Raw genomic sequence first — 14360 nt, 5'->3', positions numbered from 1 at the left:
CTTATTTTTTTATTAAAAAGCACAGAGCAAATTGAATTGAAAGATTCAAGTTGTCAGGAAATTGCAATAACGGAAAGATGTGTCAACACAGAACATGATTCACACACGTTACTCAGTGGCCTCTTCAACAAATAAAGACATTTTTTATCAAACACACTGGCTCAACACTGTACAGGGATAACACTGAAATATATTCTCTAGGCCCTCTACATTTATCTGCATCAGTTCATCATTATGTCCTTCTTACTTATTTATAATGCAACTATGTTATTTGGGTTTGATCATCATGGAAACTCGTTTGAGGGAGTAGGACCCTCCATGGAACTCGGCCCAGTAGACCCCATCCTGGTAGCGGCTGCGGTAGTGTCCGCCCCGATACCACACACCATTCAGATTGGAGTGGGCACACATGTGGTACCACCAGCCTCCTTTTTGGTAATGAGCACAGTTACCTGGGGGCACAACGGAGGAACAGGCTTATAAACAGTTCAAGTCAAAACACTAACAGCGAGCTAAGAAACAGGAGCAGAATGAGCTATACAGACCTGTATAGCTGTCCTTGTCTCGATCCAGAGTGGTAAAAGCCTTGTTGTTGTGCCATGAGAGGGAGTCCCCTGCGTTGCCTTGGTATTGTCCTAACCGCAGTCGATACCAATCGCTCTCCGGTTCCAGGTGGAAGCTGTCATACTCAGCATAAACCTGCCGGCCCTGCCAGTCCTCCATAGCCACACGAAGCTTATACTTAGCCTGTTTAGTCAGCCAGTAGAGGTGTTCAAGGCCGAGCCAGTACTCTCCGTCTAGATTCCCAAAGCCTTGCTGTAACACACCCACACAACAATTTAATGAGGAGGAAACCTCAGAGTCTGAAAAGTGAAGCCACTGTGAAAGTGATTTGACTTCCATTAGGGGGCATCCCACTGGATGTAAAAAATAACCCTGTTGAATAGAAGTCTATGAATACAATTATTCTATTATGTTATGGATGTATTACCTCATAAGACATTTTCAAGCTCATGATGTAAAATTCTAGTTTTGTGTCTCTTTTAGCAGAGCATGAATTTAATTTTCTTAAAAGTTTTTAAAAGTCCATTTGAAGTTTAAAAAGCAGCTGTCTTGTGATTCATTAACATGGTTGTCCAGGTTAGAGCATTCTCAATGTTTTTGTCTTAGAAGATTTACCATTTTACAGTTTGATTTCAGTTTAAAAAACTGTATTGCACCTGGTTAGTTGCCTAATGTTTTGTTCAGAATACTCAGTTCCCCCAATTGCGTCATTTCTGGTTCTTAGAAAAACCACATGCCTCTAACAAAAGAAATGACAAACTTGAGGTTTCAAAACCATAGTCCTCAAACTAATTTCGAGGACAACGTTGTCATGTTGTCAAATCAACAATGTTGAAATCATGGTTACTATGTCAACTTCCGGTAAACATTGTATGGGTTATTTCTGACGGAAAGTATTCATCATGTGTAGGTCTTTTTTCCGTAGCTCTAGCGCAGCAGGTCACATTTTCATTTATACCGTATTAATTTAAACAAAAATTGGTACATGCATCTCAACAACTATTGGATGGATTGCTAAGCCGTTTACTATACACAATTATGCCCCCCTCCAGAAGGAATAGGAATAGAATAGGGATCCACAACATGGGGGATCTTTAATACATTGTCTAATGACTAATTTGCAAAAGCAATGACATTCCCATGAGCCTGCTACTTTGTGTTTGTTGCTAACTATCAAATATTCTAATAAAATAAACTAAGAATCACCTTATACTGTTCCCAAGTCCTGAAGAAGTTTACAGAGCCATCCTGTCTCCTCTGGATGACCGTCCACCCTCCCTCATCTCGACTCTGCTCACACCAGGCCTGCAGCAGGCGGTTGGCACTCTGTGGTCGGAGCAGGTAGATCCCGCTGGTGGTCTCCCCTGATTCCAGGACATGCTGGCAGTCCCGCCACGGCCCTGATTTATGAGAAAAGGATATAAGCATGTATGGGTCGAGAAGGAAATGCAATATTCAGATATATGTTGTCATATAATATTTTATTTTGAAATACTTTAAATAAGGTATTAATATAGCCAAGCGCTCAGTTGGAGTGTTTGGGGAGAAAGAAGTAAAATCCAGACATAACGGATCTCAATCTGTAATTTTTCCTTTCTTTTTTTAACAGTAAACCTTTAAAATAAGTAACTGAGGATTTGTCCTTCGTCAACGTTGTTGCTTTAAGACAGAGTTAAACTCAGTAGCGACAATTTTGTAAAACACAAGGGTGCCGGTTATAGATAGTTTATGGAATTGTGTTTATTTTAGCATCAGGAAGATCACAAAATACACGACAACTCCAGCTTATCTTTTGACAGCTAAACCATTTTTCTCCCAACACATGCTTAGTGTCTAGTAGTGTGACAGAGATAAGATAATCTGCCTGGAGAAAATGTATACATTGAGAAAAATCTCCCACGCAAATGCCTAATTCCCAACAAGCATTAGTAGTCCATACCTAGTCTCGTTTACATAAGATTTGACAATGTACGTCTTTGGTCTGTACTTTGAGCAAGAACTGAGGCACTCACAAAGTGGAGTCCCTTTGTTCTTGACTTATTAGACGTCCTCTACTTTTTTATTACAAGTATTCCAGTCCAACTATACATTAGTCGTGTCATTTGAAGCTCCAACAAATGCTCTGGTTCACAAGGGTGTCTTCATTATAAAAGTCCTTCTGATAAGAGCTTCTAGCTGTTTTTGACATTGTTTAGGCATTCCCAGCGAGATAGGCCTCCTACCGTCGGGTCACTGACTCTTTCAGCGTCTGCTTATCTAAGCTGCTAAATAACTCCAGCAGAAGATTGATACGCTTAGAGTTTGAAGTCTGATCGAGTACTTCAGCTGTGAGTCGTGCTTTACATACCTGGTGTCTTTGTGACAGGAAAACTAATGAAGGAAGGGTCTGTAGGAGTGTTGGCTGTAGTGGTGTTGAGGGATAAAACTGTTTTTTCCTGCTGTGGTAGAAGAGCACTTTGGTCCCTTTGAACATCATTGGTAATTTCTTTGGCTTCAGAGCTGTAATTACGATCCAGATTAGGCTGGCTTTTTGGTGGTTTACTTGTCACCTGTCATGACCAACACAAAAGCAAAATACCATCGTCAGTTCCAGTGGAGAAATCGAGTATAAATGTGCAAAAAGCAGACGACATTTTGTTCCCTACCAGAGGAGCCTGTGTGGTGTCCCTGCTCTGGCACTGCTTCTCCAGGCGAGCAATGATTTGGTTCTGGGAGCTCATCATGGAGGTGAGGACTCCATATTTCTTCTCCAGTTCCCTGTAGTTACTGGACACCTGCAGTGCCTGACATGTTGTAAGGATAAGTTTGATTACAATTAGGATGTTGCTTTGCTGTGACAAGGAGTGAGGTTATCTGCTTACCTGTGTTGTAGCATTTAGCAGGAGGGTCTCCACCCTTTGCTGCTCCAAAACGTGGTCTTTCTTGTGTATGACTTCATGAAGCAGCTGGGCGTAGAGCTGGGCAATGCGTGAATTCATGCTGCTACTTTCTTTTTGCAGGGCTCTTACATCCATGGCAAGAGACCCCTCCTGCTCCAGTTTGCCCTGGAGCTTCTCCATCTGCTCCTGCTGCTGCTTGAGCTCAGCCCGCAGCGCTGCCACCTCCGACTGGTTGGTATAGGACGACTGTGTGTTCAAACACAGAGCACCTGTCAGTTTTTGCTGTGGCACAATGAAAGTGTAGGAGCAACGGCCTCCTTTTGTTTCGGAAGATCGCGAGGAACGTTTCTGAGCGTTCTCGCCATGAGTCCCCTCCTTACGTCCTCCGACCCCTGGTATGTCCAGACAGAGTGTTAAAAAAAGAGTCAAACCTATTGTCCATGTCTTCTCCATGAAGGTGATGGATTCTGTGGACACCCTGGAAGTGTAGGAGAGGACATGATTAGAATTTCCACTGCAGTAACAACACATGATTCAGTTACTTAAACTATGTCTTCATAGTGCTGTGGGTATTGACACCAGATGTTTCCTTGGAAAGTAGCACATTTCCCCCTGGCTGGAATTTAATAGCAGGTCAACAGTGAAAGGACAATAGTCAACATCAACCAGCCAGAGTCAACACACCTCCATCACATGGTCAACAGAAGAGTTAGCCCCACATCCAACCACATCCAACCACAACAACCACGGTCAACACCATAAACACATGAACCCAATTAGGTCAACAAGGACATCACACACAAGAATCTCGAGTATACCTTTCTCACAGATATAGAAGTATCTACACTTCAAAATACTTTTGTTCAGAATCAACTCTCTGGTAGGATTTATCAAATCAATAAGTTATTTCGCCGAGTGAGACTTTGTATGCCAACGCAGTACAATTCAGTCTACATTCAAATGTATTACATTGACTTACCGTAACAGAAGAAAAAGGCTTTAGGACGTCTTTGTTCTGCTCCAGTGTGTAGCTGCAGCTCCAAGGACGCACATATGTAAAAAAAAGAGGCTAACACTTTTTTTTAAATCACATGTTAAAGGGGTAACCAAGAGGCATATCAACAAGCAGCCCCTTCCAAATGAACAGTTGTCTGCGGTCCTGTGTGAAGTGAAGATGTGAGCAGAGAAAATTAGGCTCACAAATGTATCTGAAGAAAATAACAAGAATTGCACTCAAGTTTTGCAGCAACTAGACTGCCCCTTCTCTCTCAAGGATCTGTCTCAGGATCTCTGAAGAAGAGACATCTAATTACAAACTATCCAAATGACGCCTCCCAGTACCTGCTGTTTAGCTGGATGTCTCCTCCCTCTACCATCAACCTGCTCTGCTGCCACAGACTATCCTTTAGGAGTTGAACTAGTGAGGTACTCAAATACACTTGTTTGAAGTAGGGATGCAAGTTATGAGTCTCTATAAATGGTTTGTTAATTGTGTCTATAAAATGTCAGAAAGTAACGACAAATGCAGCAAAAAGTACTTAAAGTATTAATTAACTTTGTCACATTTTGTATTAGAAAATATCCCATGATATTCTCAATGATAAATGTATATCTATGCATCCTTTAATGTCACGTTTGGTTGGGTGGCGCTTGTTTCCACTATTTTCTCTACTAGTAGCTTTTAGCACTTTAATCCATGATAATGCATCTTATTTAATAAAGTGATCATGTATTTTATATGTAAAATCGTAGCCTTTAAAGTAACTGTTGCTGTAAGAAAAATGTATTTAATTAGTCCAACAATTGCCTCCTAAATATAGTGAAGTATTAGTACAAAGTATAATAAAATGTAAATACTCAAGTAAATGTACCTCGGAATTGTACTTTCAAGTCTGCAAAAATTAGCAATTTCTGTTTCAGCTTTCATTTGTTGAACAAAGAAATCCAGAACTGTAAATACTTAAAAACATGGACCTGGCCTACAATCTCACGCCAAGCAATTGACCTACTTTTTCCCCCACTACCTACCTGTGTGAGTTGGCATTCTCTTCTCTGGTTTACATGAAAAGCAACAGGAGGTCGCGCTTCTCTGTTGAACAGGATTTGCGAGTGGCCCTCTCCTCAGTACCACCAAGGATTACAAAAATCTGCGCACACCGCCAGGCATATGTGTCTCACTAGCCTTTAAGTAGGCAGAATATATTTACAATAGCAATTATTTGAATGCTTATTGAAATGTAAGTTAGGTCTAATATTTCAATTTACAACAATTCACAGTCATCTATTGCTAACTGCGTTGATGGTTGATCTAAATGTAGCTTTCAATTCACAACTAAACATTTTCTAAACTGCGTTGATGATTTGTCTGTATTCAGTTTGTGCATTCCAGTTCATTTTCATTCTCAATGCATCTTTTTTCTTTACAACTTTAGTAGAAAACGTTTTATTTTCAACTCATTGCTGTTGTATGTCAATATAAATGTACTGTTGGGTGTGTTGCTACTTTAACGTGGCCCAATTTTACAATAATTCATTAAATGGATTCTTAAATTATTTTGTTAATAAATGATTATTTAAATAATATAATTGTCTGTCAATATTTTGTTTTGCATTAATAAATTAAAAAACGTGTTCACAGAGTGATAACAGTGATACTATGTGTTATAGAGGGTATTTTGACCGGATATGATTATAGGTGTACCTTGAGATCTTGGCTTGGTCTTAGGTGTGACTTGGCCAAAAAAAGTTTGAAAACCACTGACCTAGAGTATACAACAGCAAAAGGGAAATCCATTTCATGCAATAAATGTTATCGGGGAGATTCAACTTTATTGCACTGGTCACACCCAATATGTCATATGAAGGCACATCCAGTTTTGGGTGCGGACATGGTGTGAGTGAGATAACAAAAAAACACAAAAAAAGCAGCAGATACTTTTGACTTTTAAATTGCTAGGACAACTGTTAGGTGTTTGCATGTGAAGCTGGTGTTGCACCATGTTCTTTGGCCAGCATTGTTGTCGGTAAACACTTGAAATGCTATCTTTGATATTTCAGCAGTCTTGTAAGCTGTAATAGCTGTTACTAACAGAACTACAGACATGTCAAAGATCCCTCAATGATGGGGTGGAAGTGTGAAACCTAAAATTAAATTCTTGTTTGTGGTAACACAGCAGCTGACAATGTAACCTTGCTGCCATTTTAAGGAGATAATTACAACTTGTGATTTCAATACCTCCTGTACTTAACAGTCTAAAATAAAACATAGCTTTTGTTTGACTTTGTTTAATTTTTACCTCCCTGTTCTCTGTTGCCACTTTTAAATAAAGCTTCTACAGACAACTCTCCTTTCCTCTTAATACCTGGAATGTGTTCATACAATTCTTAATGGCTTATTAAGACACAAAAAAAGAATACTAAATAAATGGAAAAACATAAACCTGAAGCATTAGTGACCTCCTCATCGCTGGTCGAGATGAAGCATGAAGGTGTCCCTCTAGTTATCATAATGTGGAACTGCATGATTAAAACACTTGCTTAAATATTAATTTAAACAATGCAGCAGGCAATCACAACTGAACAAAATTGTTATTCATTAAGAAATATTAATTGTTTGCTGTTGCTTCAAATCTAAAACTCCAAATGTTTATTGAAAATTGCAAATGGCAAAACAAGTGGCTTACTTGGGATAGTGCAATGAATGACAAAGGCACAATTGTAACTATAAGCGGTCTTTTTGTTTTCATTGTACTTTTATTTTAAAACGTGTAAATTGCCTAGGTTACTATCATCTACCTCTCTGATCATGTTGAGGGACGCGGACCCTTTTTCTCTAGGAACTATTTCAAAACACGTGAGCAACCACCCCGGACACATTAGTGCGTGACACACACCAGCAGAACCACCATGTGGAAGACGTCGCGCTGTCTTCGCAGTTGAAGCCTCGATGGTTTAAATTGTTGTTGATTGCATTTTACGGTCGTAATGAACGTACTTGTTTCGATATAATTAATATAGTGTTGCAACTATCTATGTTATTATTGTTAACTCAATATAACTGCTCTACATCTCGTTGAAAAATGGGGAAATCAAAGGTAAGTGACGGCCTGTGCGCATGGGTTAGCCTTAAGGAAAGATAGCTAAACTTGTATTTATATTTGAGTCTATTTAATGAATAAACATGTGATATATGTTATACGACAAGGATAAACCTCAGTTTGTGGTGGATTTGTATAACTATAACTGTTAGTAGAGCTAGTTAATCGTGTACGTCAGCTTACTTTTAAAAAGAAAATCTAATTAAACTCTAAACTCTAATCGTAATTCAAAGCAAAATCAAACAATAATCTGTCAAGTGTCATGTAACTAAATGTATTCATTATAATTAATATATTGCTGTTGTGTTTTTTCAGACCAAGAACCAAAAGAAGTCCAGAGCCACAGCTAACCATGTGGCCGAGGAGATTTACGGAGCTATCCCCCACTCCTTCGTGTTTAACCGGGGACAGATCGGGAAAAACGTGGGTCAGCTCATCGAGGATATGCGGAGAGTCATGGAGCCCTACACTGCGGAGTCACTGAAGGTCGGTGGGGTTTATTTGAGCATTTTTAATTAAATGTGTATATATATGAGCTTTTTCTGATATTTTTAATCTGCAAGTATTTTTGTCATTTCCTCTGCTCTTTCACTTCAACTATATCTAATGTTGTTTTTTCCTTTTACCAGGTTAGGAAAAAGAATGTGCTGAAAGACTTTGTGGCTATTGCAGGACCTCTGGGAGTAACACACTTCATGATATTCAGCAAAACTCCCACCTGTGTAAACCTGGTAAGATTAAATAACCTATTTTTTAAAAACAGCTCTCGGGTGCTGAGGAACTTTTTCAGTTTTGTCATGATTAGCCTGATCCCCATCCAACCAATTTTTTTTTTTGTGCTTTCAGAGACTGGCTCGACTTCCGAAAGGTCCAATGCTTAATTTCAAAGTAGTGAAGGTAATTGTATGAACTCATCCTTGAAATAGAAGTACAAAAGGAAAATGGGCTCAAATGATGACAATTTAGTATGTGACTGTAAGTGATGTTTTCAAAGTAAACGCACTGATGCGCCCAAACTGGCAATGTAAAGTTTAACACTTAAATGTTTCCCTACATTTTTGAGGACTCTTTTTTTTTTTTTATAAAACTTTTCAGTACTCCCTTGTCAAAGATGTGGTTTCATCTCTGAAGAAGCACAGGATGCACGATCAGCAGTTCACACATCATCCTCTACTAATCCTCAACAACTTTGGATCTGATGGCATGCACGTTAAACTCATGGCCACCATGTTCCAGAACATGTTTCCTTCCATTAATGTGCACAAGGTATGTTTCTTTTTAACAATAATACTGCCTTTTTGTGGTTGACTCAAGATTTAAAGCCCTGTTGGCATCATGATGATCGTATAGTCTTCTGAGATTTCCTTTGAAGATGAATCAAAAGTAAACGCTATCTGATTACTAAATCTATGAGCATTCAACACTGTAAAAATGTATACTTCTTGCAACCAAAAACAAAGATATTGTTGTTTTCCAGGTAAGCCTCAACAATATCAAGAGGTGTGTGCTGCTGAATTACAACCCAGAGACCCAGGAAATAGAATTCCGTCACTAGTAAGTACTTTTAGTTTTTGCCCTGTTTGCTCTAGCAAAGGGCTTAACAGCAGAGATGTTGGGCTCACATGATGACAGATTTCGACATGACTGTTCAGTGATGTATGTTCAAAGTAAACGCACTGACGGGCCTCAACACAATGACCATATTTATTTTTATTTAAGTAATTGTTAGACTGACCCACGTGATCACGTTTCCAACCTGCAGCAGCCTGAAGGTTGTCCCTGTGGGAATGAGCCGTGGAGTCAAAAAGCTGATGCAGGAGAGGTTCCCCAACATGGCCAAGTTTGAGGATATCAGTGAGCTGATGATGAAGTAAGGTCCTTTTCAAAATGCTTAGTGAGATGTAGCTGTTCTAACACAGGGATTCAAGTTGTTTGTTTCCTTCTGCAGAATTGATGATTTAAATCTGATCAACTATTGTGTTGTCTACAACTCTCAGGGGGGCAAACCTTTCAGAAAGTGAGGCAGAGCAAGACGGGGAGCACAACATAACTGAACTACCACAGGTCTACTCTGGCCGAGGCAACATGGCCTCCCAGCAGAGCGCAGTCCGTCTGACCGAGGTGAGTATCCTGAGGAAGTAAAGCACAAACAAAAACAATCTTGGTGCCTGATTGGAACCTGAATTGTTGCACTGTGTTCTCCTCAGATTGGGCCTCGCATGAGCCTGCAGCTGATGAAGATACAAGAAGGCATGGGAGATGGGAACGTCCTTTATCACACCATGAGTGAGTGCACTACTGTCCTTTTTATTCACCTTTCTTTGATATATTCAGATGCACATGATGACAAAATCATTATGAATTCTGTGATTTATCTCTAAAAGTAAACGCTTACTGATGCATCCAAAGTGTACACAGTATAATGTACACTGGGTATACACTGTCTTTTAATTTGAAGTTATTTTCTGTGTTTGCAAGTCTCAAAGACGGAAGAGGAGATAAAGGAGATCCTGAAACGAAAGGAGGCCCAGCTTAAACAGAAGCAGGCCCGCAGGAAAAAGCAGGAGCAAGATGTTGCTCATAAGAATGAGAAACGAGAAGACCACAAGTAATATATTCTCTTTTTTTTTAATGAGTTTTTAAGATGGAGCTGACAACATGAGAATATGACCGTGTACGTTTGTCAATGTTTAATGTGGTTAAAGTATTAAATGGAATTTCTTTACCCTCTAACAGGAAAAAGAGCCTGGAAGGCATCAAGAAGAAACGTGCTGAAGAGGAGGCCGAAGAGGACAGTGAGGTAGAGGATCCTGGGAACCAAGATGACCGGCTGGCTGCTGTTGAATCTGATGATGAGGTGGAGTACTACAGACAGGCTGTAGGACAGGATCCCGATGAAGGTGAACATAATTGCTGTCCTTTAAACCATATATGCTCCTGGGTCTTTTTTGGTTTATTTATTGACAATACTTTTTTTACATTTCAGACATGTTCCCAAGTACCAAGAGGAAGCATAGTTCAGAAAGGACTCATGGACCTGCAAAGAAGAGGAAAATGTCCCCCGGTAAATCGTTTGGAAAAGACAGAGATTCTAAATCACCCAAGAGAAACGGTCCAGGAGGATATCGGAGAGACGGGAACACTGGAAAGGGATGGAAGAAATCAGGGGACGGGGAGAAGCCATATGGAAGGAAAATGAGTCCTGGTGGAAAGTCATTCGGAGCAAAGAGAACTGGCGATAGGGAATCATTTGGTGGGAAGAAGAGATTTGAAGGGAACAAATCGTTTGTTGGAAACAAAAATAAGGACAGATCTTTCAATTCTAAAGGTCCAAAAAGCAGTTCGGCCTTTAGGAAGAAAGGTGCAGGAGCAAAGCAAGGCTTCAAACAGAGGAAGGGAAAAGGCTGAGCCCCTCCCTCTTCTTTCTGGACATTAAATGTGTTTATAATGCTTGACCACCAGGTGGCAACAGCGAGCCACCAGTGCCTCCAGCAGAGAGTGATGCTTGTGAGACTGTTTATTGCTGAAAATCAGCAGAGGAATGTTCTATATTTTTCACACTGTATAAATGAATATTGAAATTGTTCCTGTTCAATAAAATGTTAAAACGATTGACTTGGTGAATTGTATTGTACTCTTCAGGTGATCAGTGCAGTCATTTATTTTCCTTCAGGTTTGTGTAATAATTTGAGTGTCTTTACATTTTCATTCCATAAGGCAAGCAACGTTTTGTATTTATTATATACCACATGCAAACAAGATAATTTAAAGAACAACACAAATAAAAGCATAAGCACAGTGCAAAAGAAACTCATTGCGACATGCCATTTTTAAAAAGGCCAAGAGAATAAATAAAAGTAGACTCAATGGATATAAAATACTATAATATTTAAAGTGCTGGGTAAGATATGAATAATTATAATGTGATAGATGCATGAGGTCTATTTGAAAAGCTCTCAGATTTACCATTACAACTCGCGTTTATTGCAGAAACTCAGCATTTTAAGAATGTGTCTTCAGGTTTTGTCACTACCTGATCTTCCGGGTCACTCGACTTATTCAGGACCCCCTCGATCCCTAAAGGTCGCACCCTTTGCTTTTGAGTTAGTTTCGCTGATTCTTCATCCGTGCCTTCATTTGAGGAATGAATTGTAAGTAGCTAAGCATTATATCTGATCAGTATGCTATAGGTTACTGTATTGGGGGGAAATTGTATAGCACACCAGGCGTTTATCTTCTTTTGGATGTTTAAAACTAAACTGGTTTTATGTTAGTGCGTTTTTATGGAAAGCATTTAATAGGATATAGGAAATGACACGGTAATATAGCAGCTCACTTCTTTCACTTCAATGTATTTCAGAGTAAATGCAACTTATTCAAAGTGCGAGTTTGTCTCAAACCAAAGTACAAAATGGAACCGCGAAATGCGTAGACCTACATGTCTTCGACTTATTTTATATCTCGCACGGATTTTAAGTAGTCTATAAACTCTATTCACAGAACATGTAAATTACGGTTTAAAAAGCCTTCCTAATTGAAAATATGTTTCACCAACGCGGAAGACAATTGACCATGTGCTGTTACAATTGTTCCAGCTCCTGGGGGCATATGTACATTTTTTTAGTCCGATTGATATTTAAAAAAAAAAATGTTTTACGGGAGTGAGGCAGAGACTGGCAGCAGCCTCTATAAAAAACACACAAATCAGTTTTTTGTATTATTATTTGACTTCACAATAAATATAGTGGCTCGTGACTGCTTGTAATAACATTTGATGACTTTCAACAACTAGGCTACACAGATAAAAGTTAGTTACTTAAAAGAGGTATATCCATACTGTTCAAGAGGTTTTTGGAAATAGTAACATAGTTTAAACAAGACAACTTATCTTTAACCAAATCAAAGTATTCAAACAAAGTGAATGCAGGTTTGTATTTGAATAGTCCTTTTAGTAGAATGATTATGAAGAGTACTTTTGAGGTCCTTTTGTAATCTGTATGAGTTATCTGTTCAAATATGAACATGGTTTCTAAAAAAGCAATTGATCACTCCATGAGTGACCTTAAAACTGCAGGCTATTTTTGCGAGCGTGTCTGTCAATTGCATCGGATGTGTGTCCTCAGTTTTACTTCTTCAAATTGCGTGTGTGTAAGAGGAAGTGTCTTGAGGTTGATAAAAGCCCTCCGTGACAAACTCACATTTCTCATCTTAGATTTAGATGCCTAAAGTGATTATGATGGTGGATAACCTTTTGTCAGTTTCATTACAGATACATACCACAAAGGGAATGAACTCTCATCTTATGAGCCACTTTACAGAACGCTGCAAGTCGAATCCTTTCGGTAAGATAAAGCTTTCATCATTTAAATGTCCTCTTTTCTAAATAGACATAGAGATATAGAGAACATTTAATATCGTAAAAATGGTTATCTGCATAGATGTCCTTCTTATATTTAACTTCACAAATATGAAGTGCACTTAAACGTACAAAAAGAGATTATGACTTATTGCAAGTCACTGAATAAACATTCTTCAATTTACAGCATTGGTACGATCTGTGTGAAAGAAGCTCGACAATAAAATAACCTTCAGCTGAGATGAAGATGGATAATAACTCCTTTAACTGTGAGGGGTTTCAAGTGGCTCTGCTGCCCTCGATGTATGGGGTGGAGTTCATCGTGGCCCTGGCAGGAAACATGTTTGCCCTGTGGCTGCTGGTTGTCAGAGAGAAAAGGAACTGGCACACCGGGGTGGTCCTGTCCTGTAACCTGGCCATCAGTGACCTGCTGTATGTCCTGACCTTGCCTTTGCTGATAGTCTACTACTCCCTGGGGAAACACTGGGTGTTCGGTGATGCCTTGTGTAAAATCGAGAGGTTTCTTTTCTCCTGTAACCTGTATGTAAGCATCTTTTTCATCATGGCGATAAGTGTGAACCGATGTGTGGCCATCGCTTGTCCCTTCTTCACCCGGTCCTATGTAGAGCCTGCACACGCCAAGGTCGTAAGTGTCATCATCTGGGTTGTTGTGGGACTCATTTCCTGCCCTGAGTTGAAATTTGCCTCAGTTAACGTCAATTTGCACAATAACAACACTCTGTGTGTGTCCTCCTTTCACAATGATGAAAGTCCTTACTTCTACTACAAAATATTCCTTGCTGTGTTTGGTTGCATTCTTCCCTTTGTTGTTACTTTCACTTCCTACTGTGTGTTTATTTCAGTGATTTGGAAAAATGTCAGTATAACCACCCTGGAGAAACGCAAGATAGGCCTGTTGGTCGGATCAGCGATTGTGCTGTATGCCATTTCATTTGTGCCTTACCACATCCTTCATATCTATTACTTGTATCTGAAAATCAATAAACAAACAACATGTTTGGTGTACGACATGTATCAGGTGTCCAAGGGACTTGCAACTCTGAACATGTGTATCCATCCCATCCTATACATGGCTTTGTTTGACAGTATAAGAGTAGCATGTTGTGGGAAGAGCTCAGAGGAAAAACAGCTGGGGGTGATAAGAAAGTAGAGCTGCTGATGCTTGATAATCCACACAATGTCATGCTGTAAAACTTGCTTTTATTTTGTGCGTTGTTAATGCTGACATTTCTTTTTATATTAACTTTGAAACAAAAATAAATCATCTGAAATAAAGAATGAATTGTTGTTGTAGGGTCAAGTCAGCGTTGTTGGTAGCAGTACGTTTCATTAGAGAGCAAACTCCCCTCTTTTACATGATTGAACAGTGGACCTTTTGATAAATAAAGTTTAAAAATCTGTGTAATAAATTAAATCAAACCAGTTATCTCTGTGATGAATTAT

General features: G+C 39.3%; 2 protein-coding genes across 2 annotated transcripts; one reads left to right on the top strand and one right to left on the bottom strand.

Moving 5' to 3' along the window:
* Positions 1-12: 12 nt before the first annotated feature.
* angptl6 (angiopoietin-like 6) lies at positions 13-4819 on the bottom strand. Its single transcript, XM_010777494.1, has 7 exons — positions 4785-4819; positions 3426-3921; positions 3210-3347; positions 2912-3113; positions 1771-1964; positions 546-816; positions 13-452 (listed from the first exon to the last, which is right to left on the bottom strand). Exons 1-7 carry the CDS (start codon positions 4817-4819, stop codon positions 268-270), a joined length of 1521 nt encoding a protein of 506 aa, XP_010775796.1. The 3' UTR covers positions 13-267.
* Positions 4820-7318: 2499 nt separating this feature from the next.
* LOC104950896 (suppressor of SWI4 1 homolog) lies at positions 7319-14174 on the top strand. Its single transcript, XM_010777493.1, has 14 exons — positions 7319-7537; positions 7856-8026; positions 8170-8271; positions 8387-8437; positions 8636-8806; positions 9018-9094; positions 9303-9410; positions 9538-9661; positions 9748-9826; positions 10019-10148; positions 10277-10440; positions 10527-10946; positions 11003-11047; positions 13133-14174. Exons 1-14 carry the CDS (start codon positions 7523-7525, stop codon positions 14065-14067), a joined length of 2592 nt encoding a protein of 863 aa, XP_010775795.1. The 5' UTR covers positions 7319-7522; the 3' UTR covers positions 14068-14174.
* The last annotated feature ends 186 nt before the right edge of the window (positions 14175-14360 follow it).

This window comes from Notothenia coriiceps, unplaced genomic scaffold (genome assembly GCF_000735185.1).
Source record: "Notothenia coriiceps isolate Sejong01 unplaced genomic scaffold, NC01 NC01_scaffold00018248, whole genome shotgun sequence".
Lineage (NCBI taxonomy): Eukaryota > Metazoa > Chordata > Actinopteri > Perciformes > Nototheniidae > Notothenia > Notothenia coriiceps.
The sequence above is the reverse complement of the archived record's forward strand: the minus strand, read 5'-3'. Positions and strand labels throughout refer to the sequence as shown.

Excerpts from the sequence above, each read along its gene's own strand:
- angptl6 (XM_010777494.1), bottom strand. The coding sequence starts at position 4,819 with ATGGTAGAGGGAGGAGACATCCAGCTAAACAGCAG. Across the intron at positions 3,922-4,784 it reads GACATCCAGCTAAACAGCAG|GGTGTCCACAGAATCCATCA; the intron begins GTACTGGGAGGC and ends CTACACTTCCAG. Across the intron at positions 817-1,770 it reads GGACTTGGGAACAGTATAAG|CAAGGCTTTGGGAATCTAGA; the intron begins GTGATTCTTAGT and ends GGTGTGTTACAG.
- LOC104950896 (XM_010777493.1), top strand. Across the intron at positions 10,149-10,276 it reads GAGAAACGAGAAGACCACAA|GAAAAAGAGCCTGGAAGGCA; the intron begins GTAATATATTCT and ends ACCCTCTAACAG. Across the intron at positions 11,048-13,132 it reads TCCAGCAGAGAGTGATGCTT|CTGAGATGAAGATGGATAAT; the intron begins GTGAGACTGTTT and ends AATAACCTTCAG.